The following is an 18078-nucleotide window of genomic DNA, read 5'->3' on the forward strand; positions in this document are numbered from 1 at the left end:
GATAATGGCCTATGACTGTGCCAAAATTGAAAGAAATTAACACAACCGATCTTGAGTTATCCTAGGAACAAAAAAGGGGGAGAAATAAAAATAAATAAATAAATAAAGAAAGAAAATTCTGACGAAAACAATAGGTGATCTGTCGCAGACGACAGACCACCTAATAATAATCTTAAAATCTTAAATGATAATAATAAACACTTAATATGTGCAGAGTGGCAAGGGTGACTTCTTGTCTTGCCAAATGTTAGTGCCTGGCTGGAATTCGAACCTTCACCAAGTTTTGAATGGGTACCTGGACATAGCTGGGCTAATCCCTCAGCCTCAGGAAGAACAGCATAGGTGCTGATGAGGCTAATTCCCTGGCTAAACAATATTTGTATCATTGTCATTATTATCATTAGCATCATTATCATTATTGTTATTATTGTCATCATCGCCATTGTTATTTATTAAGCATGCAAGGAATACATTCCTACTGAGCCTCAGTTCAATACACCTGGGTGGAGAGTGGTAAATCTAGATTAATATCTGGCCAAATTACATAATGCCTCAGTCACACCTTTGCGTATTTGGCTTGCGTATTGCTGCGGTTTATGGCAAGCCGTTTTAACATTTATTCCTATTTCTTGATATCAAGATATTATTTTCTGTTGTGAAAACGGCTTGAAATAAATACGCAGCAATACGCAAGCCAAATACGCAAATGTGTGACTGAGGCATTAACTCGAACTCTTCACTAACCCGGTCGACCAATGGGCACTGGGATCTTTGAACGCGGTGAGTAATTACGTGAATCACCACGGGACATCGATGGACCAGCGCCCGGTCGTGGCGGCACGAAAGGCGGAGAAGGTGGCTGCATGTAATGATTGGCTGCTGGAATATAGACACCGTCAACGTCTTGGTCCTCATCGGACGGATAGCGCCCCCTGTCGGCCAATTCGCGGACCAGAAGTGACATGTTTTCCTGGACCAAGTCCAGCGTGTTCATCTGCATGTATAACTTGTTCCCCAACATGGCGCCCAACCAACCATTGGGAGTGTAGCCGGTCTGCATTTTCAGAGGGATGATAGCCTTGCGTAGCTTGTACGTGTATTCTGCCTCTATTCAGTCAGAAAATAAATGAGAAACAGCATTCGTTTTAAGTGCTGGTCAATTGTAGTCTGTAAGCGCAGCCTATGATTTGACACATGACATGCTTGAACACAGACACAAACTTTGTTACCTGAACACATTTCCATAAAAGCCCTGATCTGAGCCTAACTCTGTCAATCTCTGGCTGTGTCAAATGTCAGGAGCAGCAAGAGTAAATAGTCCATAGGGTAACTAAGATAATTCGTTCGTCCAATTTTTTTTCTCCTCATAGGCCACCAGCCGGCCTCGGTGAAATAAATCATCAATCGGGAAAATTCCTAATTCGTCGAGTCAATTCAGAAGCATTCAATATTTGAATAATATGTTGTATGTAATGTCCAAATATCCTCAGCGCCTTTGTTTAGGCAACTGGATATTGGCTCTCTAAAATTCCTGAATTGAATAGAATATATGAATCTAATTTATGTATATTTATATATAACTTGAAAAAATACCTTTACACGCGTTAACCTCTTTTAAAGTGTTAGAGTCCTTTTAAATATGTCCTTCGTCGCAGAACATCATCTCTCTGATATATATATATATATATATATAAACGTATACGCAAAATAAAGCCAACCAACCAATTAGAAGGAAGCGTGAGAGCTGATTTGATGAGATAACCACGTGCCAGTGACCACGCAGGGAGGTCTAATCCCTCCTGACCAAAACTAGTGCAGATAGGCATTAAAGCCGTCCGTCCCCTGGTTGCTTACTTACAAACACATATTTTCTTAGCAGTCAGGTAAAAAACAAACCAACAACAATACACCTGATATATGTTATGCAAACATTCCCAACCTAATTATGATACTCCTGTTAATTCGGTTACAAAATTAGAAATGCCTCATTCAGCCCTTCCCGAATTAACTTAGAGTACAGTAGTACATACCTGTTCGGCAAGCAGGACTGTCTTTGTACTTTTCTGAGAAGCAGATGATAACTACACAGGCTTCCTCCACGGCATTCGCCATCGCCTCTAAGGTTGAGCCTCCTAGGTAAGGCAAAACAATCATAATGATAAGGCCTTTATACACATGTTGTATTGCCCATTGCGACCGACCCTTAAATCTTGAAATGTGCGGCCGGCTTTTATTTTATTATTTTTACCGTTTCTTACAGAAAAAAAATATTAAAGCATTCAAAAATGAGAAATATCAGCCAAAAGAGGGAGAAAAAAAAAGTTAAAAAAAAAGAATTCCGACTTACCGACCCATGTTTTGGCACCTAAAGGGCACTACAACATTTTTTAGGCCTAATCATGATACGAAATAGGCCTACTATTGATGAAAAATGATAGCAACATTAATAATATCATTAGTAATTAACATGATAATAATGATGGTAATAGTTACAATATCATAATGATAACAATTATATATGTAGTACTGATAATAGTAATGATGATATTGATGTTGGTATCAATAACGATAATAATTCTTTATCTGGACATGCATTCGTGTCACAACGATATGCGTGCGATGACGCCCGTGTTTTTACGTGTCGAACGGAGGAGCTTCTCTCGGACTATCCAGAGCAATTTGTAATTAGGAGTCTGTAGCTTCTGTGATAGTGGAGATAGATAGGGCGAAAGAAAGGCCTTTAAAACGTTCCGAAGTCAGTGACCTTGGTGGGTTATTAGAGACAATATGCCTACTCTGACTCTCCGAAAGACAAGGGGTATTTCTTGATTGGACTACGGGTTTGCTGTGTGCAGAATTTTACATCCAGTAATGGTACATTTATTTCCACCAAGTCTGGTGTCAGTGAATTATGACCTTCTGCACATGGGAACTGCCGACTCTCTCCCCTAAAGAGGTTGATGCCTGAATAAATAAATGCAGATATGTCGCAATAAATTTACCCATTCTCTCCACATCCAACCACACATTGAATCCAAGCGCTTTCAAAATGTCCTTGACCTTTAGTATCTGTTTCTGGACATCCCATTGGTAGCTGATCATCACGTGAGAAAGTTTTGGGGTTATCTTGCGGTCTACTTCCGGGTTAGAGGTCTCGGGTGACGCCAACCCATTGTTTGACCCGTTGCATTCTCCACCTTTCTCTTCCGGTTTGTCATCTTTATCCTCTTCCTTCTTCTATGAAATAAAAAGTAAGATTAGCTCTTTATAAGTGTAGGATTTCTGATCTTTCTTTTCTTGACGAGCATTTTATTATAAGAATACAATTTATATATGTTGCTTGCCACGTTATGGCGACCTCATCACAATCCTCAAGCTTTTGATATTAAGGAATATCGCTGGAACTCATTCCTAGATATTCTAATTATCATAAAGAGTATCTCAACTCAACATTCCCCCCTCCCTCATTATTATTTTTTGTTGATTAATAGAAAATTGGAGGAATGTTAAGTATCCACCCTCTTTTACAAAATCCTTGATCCGCCCCTAGTCATAGTTACCACTTCTGATCTTGTTATGACTTGGTCTTGAAGATTCCATAGGATTGCTTGGCAGGCTCGGGTATAATCATCAACGCCGATGCAAGCTCGCACGTCTGAAAAAGAAGAAGAACAACAGAATAAAAAATATAAAAAAACCCACTGCGCTACTTAGAGCTACTTGCGCCCTCTGTTTAGCAAACAATGCCTCTTAAATCGATGCATGTTGGTCCCCCATGATCCCCTTTTTCGTATTGCAGCAATTTTAGCCCCAAAGTGAATAAATGAGTAAACTGTCGGTGACCTTGCAGGGTGGTCTAACCCCCCTGGCCAAACTATTACAGACGAGTTTTAAGAAGAACAAAAAGGATGATGATGATAATAGTAATAGTAATTATAAAATAATAATAACAGCAATAATAGTAATAATAATGATCATGACAATGATGATGATGTTAATACCATTTCCCACCTTGATACAACATATATATTCAAATACGTTAAATAAATCATGATTTCATTTTCAAAACATGCCTCCTCGGCGGGGCATTTCGGTGACCATGAAATAAACCAGTTTAAAGCGTCTTCATTTTATTAAAGTGGCAGTTTCAAACTTCTTGATTATGTGTAAAGGGCTTTGCTCTCCCTTCAGTAAACAGTAGGACCTGCAGGGGCCTCTTTAAATTACTTAAATGGTGCAATAAGACGATATTTGTTTTCAAGTCGATGTGAAAAAATATGATGTCGAACCGATTGTTTTCACCAAACTTAGTTTATGGATGTAGCATATGTTTCGAAAAACATAGTCAATAGGCCTACAATCTATGAATTTACAGACTTTACGTATTATTCTTTCATTGATTTAGCCATACCCTAAAACCAAGTTTTTCTTGTTCTACGGTCCAGCAAATCCTTACACATATACAAATTATAAAAAATTATGAAAAAACTTACTATCGATGCAACCTTTCTCATTAAAAATGGCGTCCTTGTTATGTGCTGTAAATGAAAGCACCCACAAAGCGTTGAGAGCGGTGTTGCGTTCTTCCTTAGAATTCTTCTCGTCTATCATGTAAACAAGGTGAGGAAGGACACCAGCCTCGATGAATTTATCCTTAAAGGAGAAGGAAGAAAAAAAAGAAATTTGCGCCTTCAGCATTTAGTTTCAATTGGAATTGGCACCTTACAAATCTATCATGATCATTACTACTATAAAGAAGTTGTAGTAGTAGTAGTAGTAGTCGTAGTAGTATTAGCAGTAGAAGCAGTACTAGTAGTGTTGCAGTAGTAGTAGTAGTAGTAGTCGTAGTAGTTGTAGTATTAGTAGGAGTAGTAGTATGAGTCCCATTGGTACAATATCCCTTTCAGTGTGACCAGACGTCCCGTATTTCAAGGAATCATGACCGCATTGTAAACAATTATTGTCCCGTATTTAATGTCCATGGGAAAATAATAACCAGTTATTATCATTATTATTATTTTCATTATTACCTTGTTATGGTCGTTTGCCGCTACTCTCTGTATAGCTTCCACCACCTCAACGGCGAAGAAGTTATAGTGAGCGGAGTAGTGGGAAGGGTCTTCCAGGGCCCTACGAAGGACCTTGACAATGAACTCGATGTTAAGACTCGTCGTATTGAGATCAATATTTTCCTCTTCAGTCACAATGTAGGCCAGAATGAAGAGCGCCTGTGTAAAGGGATAACAGGAAAAGGGTACACTGTAAAAAAAGTTGGGCAATATTTTTCAACACTTTTCAACCCAACCATCTATTGGGCAATATTTTGCCCAGTGGTATTGGTAAACGTAAGTACCCTATATACTTCACACGTGCATAATTGTTTCGTATTTTGACAAACATTTGGGCAAAGATATGACCCTTCAACTGCCCGACTACGGTAGCCCACTTGTTGGGAAAATCTTGACCAGCTGTTGGGCAAAATACGAAAATATTGCCCAATAGATGGTTGGGTTGAAAAGTGTTGACAAATATTGCCCAACTTTTTTTACAGTGTATAAAACCAATGGTTTGAAACTATTAAATTGTCTTTTTTACTTTTAAATTTTCGAACTTTTGGACTTCCGCAAACTTTTGAGCTTTTGAATTATTGAACGTTTAACTTTTCGATCCGATGAGTACTTGTGTTTTATCGCTGTTCAGCCACATCTGACCTTATATTATTAATGATAATGCGGATCCTAATCAAATGATTGGTTGAGAGCGTACACGAGACCAGGCATTTAGTTTGCCTAACACGTAATTTTACTAATGACCGGTTATTAATAAATTCATGTTCTAAAACATCATTTCATAAAAACAAACAAAACATCATCTTATAAAACAAATAATACACAGTATTTGTTCGAACATTAGTCAAATTACCCATACTCGGTACCTTTGGAATAGTCTAACACGCCTGAGACGATAGTCGGGGGCGTTTAGATTGTTTCGAAAGTACTTTGTGTGGGTAATTCTTACTAATACCCTACACAACCGTGTATAAATAAAGATATCTATTAAATTCAATGCAATCTAGAATATAACATATCTGCAAATACATTGAGAAAGTCAATTCAAGCGGAATTTGTATTACACTAGATATTGTCTTACTTATAGACACTGGGGCTAGTTTCTCAAATCCGTAATAAATCGTATTTCATGGACATCCAATTGAAACTTGAGTTCATTTTGTAATACGCATTTTAGCGGGATGTCAAAGAACTAAGAAGTATGACAGTTTCGTGAAACTTGCCCCAGGTTGAAGTGCATGTAGGCCTATATACGTCATTGTAATGTCACAATAATTTCAGCAAGTGACGCATAATTATGGGACTGCTGAAAGTGAGCTTAAGTTAATAACTTGAAAGTACCCAAGTTCGTGGTGAAGAAACCAATGCTGTCTTATCTGATTTCATTTTATTTTTTTCCAACGCTAAGAGCGAAATGAAGAGTCATCGCTTGCCCCTTTTATTATATAAGTTGAATGGAAACGCGATCTTAATTATTCAAAAAATTAATATATAATAATTAAGGTGAATAAATACAAACATGCCTGCATACAGAAATGAATAATGAAAATAAATATGAAGTTAATAAATAAATAAAAATGGTTAACTTAATAAATAACCTTTGCACGCAAAATGTAGAATCGGCAATCCAAGAAAGGCTTGAGTAGTTCCGATGCCCTGCTCCGGCGAAAAAACGCTCTGTTGTTAGGATGGTTTCTGAAAAAAAAGAACAACAAGAACCCGTGACGTAAGACATATACTCTGGTTATTACATCGACGATATCCCAACGTTTGTAACGCATATACGCCTATGAACACCGGCTAATTGTGCATTATGGTGACAACCTTTGGTGTAACTATAAGAAACATGAGCCCTCCCCCCCCCCCCCCAAAAAAAGAGAGGTGAAAATCATACAGATAAAGGACAAAGGAAGCGAGAGAGGAGAAAACCTCAAAAGAAAGTGCTGCAACCCGCCCGCTCCATTTAATGGTCTTCTTCAATGCCCATCTCTATGTATGCATTTTAGCCACTCAGTAATGCTACATGCCCCCCCCCCCTCCCCCTCCCCATCCCTATAATGCCGGATCCACTGAATTTGACGACCAAAGATGCTCGTAAAATATGACGCTGCAACACCGCGGCGGTTTCTATTTTATTTGTATTTATTTGTTATGATAACGTTAAGTGCAATATACTTAAATGCACAACATCTACCCTTTTAACACAAAACTAAGAGCACAATATGCGCAGAACTTTGCTGCGCACACTTCCCATTCATTTTACACACATAAAAAGCGCGGCGGTTTTCTTTTCCTTTCGTTTTGCGGCGATTAACCGCGTTATATCTTAGCGAGCCTTTTATCGTACCTGATGCAATTGTAGAGCAAGGTAAACATCTTCTTCAGTAACTCCCTCCTCGACATCCATTTGAGCTCTTCGTCGTCGCGGTTCAAGGCCTCAAGGTCGTAGAAGGTATTGCTTACGAGTTCAAGGATTAATGGCACAACCGTGTGGCCCATCTGGCGGCAGAGCTTGGGGCTTTTCTCAGTAAAGCGTTGGGCGGCGTCAATGAGGAGGTTGAAAGCGATATAGAAGCCTGGGTGATTGATCTATACAGGAAAGATAGATTTATAGGAGCTCGTGAACACAAGGTCCGTTGGGACAACAGATATATAATGCCAAACACACACACACACACGCACACACACACACACACACACACTCTCTCTCTCTCCCTCTCTCAATTATTGTATTACAACAATAATATTCAAATGTTCACTGCTTTAAGGGTTACGGTAAAAACTATGGCCAGAGGTGAGCTCGAAACTGTGCTATGCCCCGCAACGATAGTCGAGGTTGCGAGATCAACGAGGGCTATGGTTTTCACCGTGACGCGAAAAAGAAGCAGTCAACATTCGTTTTATATACCGCATCGTTCGATAGCTCAAAAATTAATTTAAAAGACAGATAAAATGCGGTACAGTAACGTTTTTTATAAGGGTAATTCTCATCGATCGCTCTTTCGAAATTTCGTTCGGTGTAAAGCTATGTTATGGTGCAGGCCGTGCACCCGCTTATCTAAATGGCAAGCTACGCGCGCGCGTACAAAAACATAATGCTATGCCCGGTCAATATTTTTCATCATAACGCCCGGCAGTCCGTAGTGAATTTCATGCCCGAAAAATTTGACCAATCAGAGGCCTAGAATCTAGACATGCGGTATATAATATGATTTATCCTTGAGTAACATTTAGTTGCCTTTGTATTGGTTTGTGATACCATGGTATATTATTTTTAAAACAGGTTGCTACTTTGAGGGGCACGGTGAAAACTATGGCCCGAGGTGAGCAAGCATATTTACTGTGCTAGGTCCCGCGAGACGACAGTCAAGGGACATATTAAAGGCAGTTGCGAGATAACCGAGGGCAATGGTTTTCACCGTGACGCGAAAAGAAGCAGTCAATATTTGTTTTATATACCGCATCCTTCGTTAGCTCAGAAATTAACTTCAAAGACATATGAAATACGGCACCGTAACGTGATCGTCATCGATTGCTCTTTCGGTGTTCGGTGTACATGTATGATGATGCCGGCCGCGCGCCCGCGTATCTAAATTGCCAGCTACGCGCCAAAAAACATAATTCTATGCCCAGTCAATATGTTTCACCATAACGCCCGGCAATCCGTAGTGAATTTCATGTCCGCAAATTTGACCAATCAGATACCTCTCTTTTGAAATCTAGCCATCTAATTGGTCGAAATTGGAGTCGTGGTTTTAGCCATACCCGCCTACCAATCAATATATTTTTTAAAGATGCCCGCCAATCGGTAAATATTCTTTTAATAATGCACTGGTTAACGGGCCGCATGAATAATTTTTGCAGAGATCCCCATTGGTTTACGTGTAATAAGTTTCTTTGTGCGAGTGCGGATACCATAGTTTTTGTGCGATTAATTTGGTCTTTTTTTTTATTTTTATAGGTAATTATGTTTTTTTATTTGCGACGGGGCCTAGGCCTACATGTTATGTTTTTTTTTTTAGTTTCTTAACTTTGTTTTATGTCCAAAGGACAAAGGAAGCAATATTGGCTGAAGCGACTCTTCCTAGATTTCAACTTCTTGATGGGAATGATGATGATCAATTACAAGACTTTATTAATTCTGCAGACAGCAAGAACACCAGAGATCTTCCCAGGTACATGCAACATCACTACAAGGCATGCCCATGTTTTAAGCCAGCAGGTTCAAGCCCCTACATTAAATATCCAGAACTGCGTTGTGAACATTTAGGACAACAAATAGTCTAGACTCTCACAGTCTGCGTAAATATGTTGCGAATCTGGAGTTTTATGGAGTTTTATGGGGTTCTATGACAAAAGTTACTGTTTGAGTTAATTTATTACTTCTGCTTTACCTGTTTTACCAATCCCCGTTCTACTTCTACTGGAGCACAATTTGATGATGATTTTTAAATGTGAACACCCCATGATTGGTAAGTGGCACATGTATTCTTTCACTCTTTTTACAGTTTATAAAATATGTAATGACTGCTTTAATATTCGAGGTATAGTTGTTTGTATAGGCTCTCGGGGACGTTGCATCTTGCTATCACCCCGAGGCGTGCTGAGCCTATAAAACAACTATTCCTATTTGTTTTATATAAAGCATCCCACTTAAATTTCAACAAAACATGCCTGTCAAAGTGTATTTATTTGTAGAGTGAGAGGAAAGCATTGCATGCGTTTCACAGCGCGTATCCATTGCTGACATGCACGTTCAACTATTCGTTCATGCCATGTACGCGCAAGTAGAACTTGCCCTGCAAATGTTATTCGCTACGATTTCAAGCAATTAGTAGTAAAATTCGTGCCTCCTGTTCTTTGGACCAATCAGAGCCCTATAATCTTCATATGCAGTATATACGTACATACTTAGTTTATTCACACACACACACATACAGAAAGGATTGACGGAGACCTTTGTAGATTATATCTTTCTCAATAAAATCATCCGATCAAAAAGTTTTATTGGCATCTCCTTACCTGATCATTGAAGAATGAATCTTCTGGTATCACTTCATCCTTGACTTCATCCAAGATAGATGTAAAGATTCCAGTGAAATCTTCTTTGGTAAAGAAGTCAACGCACTTTTTATCTCGTAGATTGCTCAGCTCACAAAGGGACAATAGAGTATCAAAACGTTCTAAAAATATTGCTGTTTCCAGGCTTTCCAGGGTCTTTTCTTGGATATTCTAAAAATAGATGTTAAATAATGTAAAGAAATTCATGATTGTCTTCAAAAGGAGGTTCTTGAATTTGGACTTGAACTTGAAGAACTAGACCGATAGCAGACCGACAACAGACCGACCAAAAAATGCACAAAATAATTTAACAAGTATCGATAAGTAGGAGTCACGTTAATTGGTGGTGTGACTAAGCTAGTAAAGGGAATATCCACCCTAATATTAAAATGAGAGGAACAGGTCAGTGAAAGTATGATCAGAATCCGATTTCAAATAAGAAAGTTGTGAATCTTTTATATAGTTGTCGTCTGTGAAACTCAACTTGACAACACTATGGTGTATTTTGCGAGGTCCTCTCCAATTTACTCAGTACAGAAGATTTCATTAAACTTTCATTTTTGTCTAATCAATTGTTGACGGAACAGATGTTTCATACAGGAGTTTTATAAAACATATTTGCAATAATGTTAGGGTGTCTGTATGATTGAACATTTTCTTTAGGGCAAAAATTGACATTTCTTTATTTTTTAGTATAGGGCAATTGGGATAGGACCTCGCAAGACATATGTCAGAAAGTTGCTAATTTCTGTATGCTTGATCGCTCCTTCCTGTTTTCAATAACATAGAGAAGATGAGGGAATGATAATGTACAAAAAACGCTTATACAGTCATGTTCGGGCAACTGGGGTATTTGACGGAGGGGTAAGGGGACATTTCCCCCACCTACAATATATATATTTTTTTTAATTGATTTTTTTTGTTGTTTAATCTTAATTTAATGAAAATAAAATATTTTAAATCTTTTTAGATAAAAATTGGCATTTTTTTGTTCTTTCCAAAAAATGTTTTTTTAATTTTTTTATAAAATACATTTTTGATGCAGGATAGAAAACAAATATACCATGTCTCTATTCGAGGTACTGGTTAAAACGATGGGCCTCATACTATTGTATGATACAAGTATAAAACTACTCTTTAAAAAAATATAAGTCTGCACAAATATTTTTGATGAATGTATGTTTTTTTATTTTTGTGATGTGGAATCGAAATTGGATGTACTAACCGAACATAATGCGAACTGTATGAAATTTACAATGCTTGACTTGAATGGATAAAGTAGGCCTACCTTTTGGGAACGAACTGATTTTTAAATGCCATTTTTAACTATATTTTGGGAAGTCAGCTTTTTGAAAGTGTCAGTGTATGAGGCTACTGGAAACGTGTACATTAATGCATAACAAATTTGATGTAGTACCTTTTGGAACCGACCTCTTCATATATAGTCCTAAGCAAGTATTAGACTAAAGGTACATAGATCGGTAAGTTAAAAAGGGAGACGCGGGATCGAAACCAAGTCGATACATGCGCCTGTGTCCATTTGGTAAGGCATTAATCCTCATCTCCGAAAGCCGTCGGTCCCCTTGTTCATTATTTACAAGCAGCATACACATGCTTTCTTAGCAGTCAGGTAAAAAAAAAATGGCTCTACTGATGCCAAGGCCGATCTCGATACGTCACTAATTCAGGCGTTCCTCTGGTGTCAATGACCTAACACTGGATATAGTCTGCATGCACAGACTCTAACTTGACACTTAAACACAATTATATACTGTATAGTCTTGAGTGAGGGTCTAGTACTGCCTGTCTCTGGCTGTGTAAAATACAGGAGCAGCTAAAGCATGGGTAAATTATACAGAAGCTATGGCCGGGGTGTACTAAAACTTGCTGTCTTCATAGTCTGTTAGTTCAGACACTGTACTACGACCTACGACTGACAAGGGTCTGCGCCTGCAAACTATTTCTGTTGGATTTGTGTTGGATAAGGATTTGACACCGAATATGCCGGTATCCGGATGAACCTGATTGAGGACTTTGTACATGTAGATATTCCATAACTCTCTTTCCTTTTCCTGTTCCTCCTCTTGCCACCGCTGGTCCGACGGGCCTTGACTGCCTTCTTGGAACCTATTTTGTTTACTCTCTTCATGAAGTGATTGCGAGAATATGAAAATCTCACTCAGGACTTTTAAATCTAAAGAATCGTAGAGTTATATATATATATAACTAACCCTAACCCTAAACCCTTTCCCGAAAACGATCTGTAGAATTATTGTCCTCTTAATGACAATGTCTACTTAATGACTCACCTTTTCACTCCAAATGTCCTATCTTTTAAGTACGCCTTTAGAAAAATATAAATACATATATATCATATATATATATATATATATATATAAGGTTTTGAGAGCATATTTTGACCATCATTCCATGGGAAAAAGTAAGCAAATTCAATCTAACTATAAAGGCAACAGTGTAGCCTGCGGACACACTCTGATTTGAAACAATTGCATAGAGTTTTGAGCAGAAACTAACTCTGTCAGTCCTTGGATATGTCAATGGCCAACAGCTATAGCACAGATAATATTTGGGGCAGTAGACCGTGCAGTCGGAATAGTAAAGACACTCTGTTCAAGGGGCTGTAGCATGACGAGACTACGTGTCTTTCCCGTGGCCTGATTCGGGGCCAATCAGGTCGACTACGGACGACGCGATCGCAGTACTACGTATTCACGTGCGTGCAACATACGCGAAACCGAAGCGTGAGGAGAACTTCGGAGTGTTTCGCGAACGCTAGCGCGCGCATATAGCTCCGTTTAGTCTCATTTCACAACGCCCCCTATCGTCAGAGTCAGCAGCCATACATGTTAGCCTATGGAATTGTACCAAACAAAATCGTTACAAATTATTTTTTTGTTTAAACGAAAAGCACATCCACCCCCGACTTACGTTATCACTAGCTCTTTCATTGGAACCCTCATGTCCCAGTGACTTTTGAAAGTTCACCCACCGTCATTTTATCAAAATAGGTTGCAAGCTCGTCATTGCCTATAATACACATGTCAAACAAGACGAACTTTGGACTCAGTTTGCCAAGCGATTTTAAGATTATAGGTCAAGCACACGAAGGATAAGAAGAATGAATTATCATAGATCACTTCTGCTTGGTTCATTATGTCCATTTCATCCAACACCCCACCGTCATTTTTCCAGTTAGTAAAAGCAAACATTTTGCCGAGGAAAGCAAAAACATGAATATTCATGAACGGTCAGACAATACAGCCTTTTAGAACGTAACGTATAGTGAATGGAAATGGGCGATGATCCGTCCAGGAGGTAGAGGTCAGTGGTTTGTGCTGGCAATATTCCAGCGAGCGAAAATGAGACAATCGGAGCAATATGATAACCCAGTTAATCAAGTTCATTTGTTTACGTGCAGTTGTCCAAAAGAAGTCGCAGATGGTGTTAACCAGTACTTGCCATGCTACAGCCCCTTTAAGAATTACGACCGACCAGTAGGTTCGCAGGATTTTTTCAAGGGGGGGGGGGAGGGGTTAAATTTGTAAATTTCGTAACGTCTCAGCCAGGCGCTGAATAAGTGGGGGGGGAAGGGTAAGAGCACATTTTTTTTTTTTTGGTGGGGGTCCAGTTTTTGAGGGAAAATTTCGCAACGACTCAGCCTGCCGCTGAATAAGCGGGGGGAGGGGGTGTGGGGGTAAGAGCACTTTTTTTTGGGGGGGGGGGGCCCGGAAATTGGAAAATTATGGCGACCGATATTTCGTTCAGTGGGATGGGGGGGGGGGGGTAGGGTCTGTTTTTTCACCCTTCAGCACAACAAAAAAAGTGAGAGGGGTTATCCTCCGAAACCCACACATAAAACAAATTTGAGGAGGGGGTTAAAACCCCCGTGCGTACAGCGCCTGCGAGCGTCAAGGGATTGTGCCTGCGAACTATGCCGGGTTATGTTGGATAAATCCTTGCTCAGTTAAGTAGCTCATATTTCGAGGTAGGCATACCTGCATATATTATATTTCTGTTTCAATGAGTAATCGATAACGTATATTGATGGGTGACAGATTGTCTTCCGTTTCCTTCAATTAAGGTAAAACAGCAACAGCAACAACATGATCGGCATTTCATGGGCATTTTGTGAAGGTTGGAATTATATATGCAATTCTTCTGTAAGGCTTAAACAACAAAAAAGTTGTATTGCTCTTTAGGTGCCAGAACTTTGGTCGATTGGTCGTTTTTTTATAAATTTTGTGTGTGTGTGTTCCCCTCAAAACAGCGACCGTCGCCAAACAAAACTCAAAACTGGGAACGCCGCCCAAATCTCGCTGGTTTCTAGCTGGCGCAGTACATGGTATACATGTAAACGAGACTACTTGTTTACGCTAGCAGGAATTCGAAACTAGGGCAGAAGACAAGTGGGAATTTGGGAATAATTTGATGATTTTAATACATTTATATCCCATTTAAACAAACAAACAAAATAATCTTTTATTCATTAAACCTGTTTTTCTTCCAAAAAAAAAACGGTTTAAAAAATAATCAAAAGCCGACCGTAGATCTTAAAGAGAAGGTTGAGTTCTGGGAAAAGGTGACAAATAATTTGTGAGCGTTATCATTTATATTATGCAAGTGTGGAAGAACATCAGATAAGACATGTTCCCTGAAAAGCATGGCTCTTCAAATGCCTTCATATTCTAAATATGTCATGTAACATCGTAAAACTCCGAGGTAGGATTTTTACGCCACGTGTTCGTGTAGTCCCATATACATCTTTCTGTGTACATAGTGTTTGTAACTTTACCAAGACTTGGCCAAATTTCTTATCATTTTGATGATTCCAGATCCTTGCAATACACACATATTCTTATATGCTAGATGATCAACCTTTTCTGGTCGATTCCACACCGTTTCTTTCACAATGCAATCGCATGACCAGAACTCAACTTCATCTTTAAGACTTTGGGTCAGTCGCAAAGGGCAATACAAAATCTGTTTGTAACGTATATGGCGATCACAAGCTTTGTGATTTCGGGGACTTTCGCCTGCTTCGTACTTTATAAATAGCATTCATTTTAATTTTAGGAAAGAAATAAATGTTAATTGAATTGAAATAAAAGACATTAGAATTCAGATATATGTACAGTCATGTGTAAGAATGTTAATCATGAAGATTTAGAGGACACAGGAACCATCGTGGCAAATCAAAATACGTTAGCGACGTAGTGTGTGTGTATGTGTGTGGATATTTGTTTGTCAGTATGGTGTAATTGGGTTTTTACAGACGTGTAGGCCCGTACATCTTCCCTAAATCTATTTCTTTTTAATTATTGTTCTTACCGCAATGTCTTCAAGGTCGATCTTCCCAGACCCTTGGAAACTTCGGCCTTCTTCGGTAGATTTCGTCAGGTACTCATGAAATTCCTTGAACTCATCTGTTGTGAAGCGTGCTATATCCGGATGTCCGTTTTCATGGATTCGATCCAGCGGTAGATAATGTGCAGGTCGCTCCCGCGGACTTCGGAAAGGCCGAGGGTAAGTTTCGGGATATGGCTGGCCTGCAGGTAGGGGATTGAAAACAGTCTCACGGATGCCCGGCCAAACAGAACTCTCCACCTCATCATCGGGTCCAGTTGTTTCAGCTCTTTTTGGTACCGTGTCTGATATTGTAATAGTCCGAGTCGGCACAAGAGCGATCGTCTCGCGTATAGGTGAACTCATGATGCTTATTTGTATATGGAGAGCCTGAAGGATCAGCTAAAAAAAAAAACGATATTAAAATCCTAAACTGTTCCATTCAAATATTTTGCTCAGAAGCGTTTGTCTTTGATTTTTTGATGTCCACAAATATAATAATGTACAGGCCTAATCCCGAGAATATGGCGAAACAATGGAGACCAACTTGTGTTTTATCAGCAGTGGCCTGCAAAGTGAAAAATCCTGAATTTGATTGTGACAAATCGAAAGTGGTAAGTTTTACATGTCCTCCGAAAAAGCCCTACAGCTCCATGTATCCTAGCTGTCTGTCAGCAAATAGACGAGTAAAAAAAATCAGGAAACGCATACGCAAATCTGTTAAAACATTGTGCGTCAACTGTTCGAACAAGGTCAATGGGCCTCGATGTACTAGGAAATTCAATGACACACAAGAAGACTATACTGAAAAAGAATAACCGTTTTCACAGGCGAGCGGATGTAATCCAGTCGGCGGCCTATTAAAGGAAGGTATAGTGCATGCCAAACAAAAACGCGAATTAGCAATTATACCAAATTGTGTCTGCTCAAGATGCACGCCTAAAAAAGAAGCAAAATCAATCCAACTTTTCCGGGGCAGGCGTTCTCATTTTAAGCACCCAAAATGATTTTTTTTTTTTAAATTATATTGTCGCTTAAAATTGAAGCTGAGAGAGCCAAAAGAAGAATCAAAAAGTTGATTTGATTTTTTTTCTTCTTATTCGCTTGAATACGTATTAAAGATACTATGTCCCTTTTGCAGCCAACTTCAAATTCTGTAGAACTATGCAGGAATTATGGATATGTCATGTGTGTCATATCTGTGAAATTTATACATTAGCAGTGTCCTAGTATTCAAATTATGCAAGGAAACCCGTTCACCATCTAGACTTTACTGTCAGACACTATCGAATGACTGACTGACATCTTTTTTCTTTGGTAATGACATACATAAAATGAGCTGTAAAGATACATGGGCATTTGTCTATATCAATAACCCACTACTTGTAATGGCCAAAATTAAACTAAAAATTAAACTGAAAATTAAGGTGATTGTGACATGTAATTGTACATATGTATGTATATATATAAATAATTCATAAAATAGTGTGTGGCAAAAATAGTCAACTGTGACTGATTGCCAAACAAAATCAAATCAAGAAAGAAAGAAAGCAATCGCTTAAGTCGATTCGACAACTAATGGCCGTTAGTTTAAACATATTTGTGGCTTACAACCAGTACATAAGATCGATTGATCGATCTGTAATTGAACAATAAGTCAGAAAAAATCTTGGAATAATGGCCGTTAGTTTTCAAGACCTTCCGTTTTGAGGGAGGTTCTAAATTAGTATTGTCTTTCAAATGCTGTTGGAATTTAACCTTTCCATGTTTTGGGCCTGCAAATGGGACGTGGTACCTTTAACATTTAAGAAAAAAGTATACTAAACTAAACTGAACCGAACAGGAATCAAGCAATTTGCTCAATGTGCAGAGTGACTATCTATTCACGAGTTTGTTACCAATACCTCGGGGCGACTCTGAATACCCCAAAAACAGATATAACATGTAAATATTGACGCTGAGTATTATCCTTGTCTTAATGGAGAAACATATGACAAATATTGATTTTATGTAATGAATGTTTTATTTGATCCTACGCGTATGATACATTAAGCTTTCCATTTTTAAAATATTTGAAAATTTGTGCATTTGTTTTGAAGATGATTAATTTCATTGATACTTGAGTCTTTGATTAATGTCACTAATATTTCTGTCCTTATTTATTAATTTAAATATTGTTTGTGTCCCTTTTCCCTATAGTTCATCTGCGAGCGTCATTTCCAGAAGATCTCTAACCTATCTCTGTTCACTGTTCTCATGTCCATCTCTTATTTCAGAAGTCCTCAGTTCACTTCTTTCCTTCAGTCACTAGGGGATGAACATCCAGGGGTAAGTATCTCACTATTCTCCTTGGCCAAGCATATTACCTTTACTCCGGGGACCCGTTTAAAAAAGCCCCTTTTCAATGACAAATGACATAAATCAGTGACAAATCTGTCGACAACCAATCAGAAGCAAGGCTTTCAGTAGCTTATAACAAAAACTGTCATTTGTCACTGATGACAAGTTTTGTGAGACGCCCCCCTGTTTAAAAGCCCGACTTAGTGGGTAGATTTAGTCCACTGATGCATAGAGCACCCATTTT

General features: G+C 38.7%; 1 protein-coding gene across 1 annotated transcript; it reads right to left on the bottom strand.

The window, feature by feature from the left end:
• Positions 1 to 739: 739 nt before the first annotated feature.
• Positions 740 to 15999, bottom strand: LOC105439671. Its single transcript, XM_030977043.1, has 10 exons — positions 15480 to 15999; positions 10092 to 10301; positions 7417 to 7658; positions 6668 to 6764; positions 5031 to 5228; positions 4494 to 4653; positions 3561 to 3655; positions 3003 to 3237; positions 2031 to 2132; positions 740 to 1107 (listed from the first exon to the last, which is right to left on the bottom strand). Exons 1-10 carry the CDS (start codon positions 15858 to 15860, stop codon positions 740 to 742), a joined length of 2088 nt encoding a protein of 695 aa, XP_030832903.1. The 5' UTR covers positions 15861 to 15999.
• Between the last annotated feature and the right edge of the window lie 2079 nt (positions 16000 to 18078).

This window comes from Strongylocentrotus purpuratus, unplaced genomic scaffold (assembly GCF_000002235.5).
Source record: "Strongylocentrotus purpuratus isolate Spur 01 unplaced genomic scaffold, Spur_5.0 spur5_scaffold_9, whole genome shotgun sequence".
In the NCBI taxonomy this organism is placed as follows: Eukaryota; Metazoa; Echinodermata; class Echinoidea; order Camarodonta; family Strongylocentrotidae; genus Strongylocentrotus; species Strongylocentrotus purpuratus.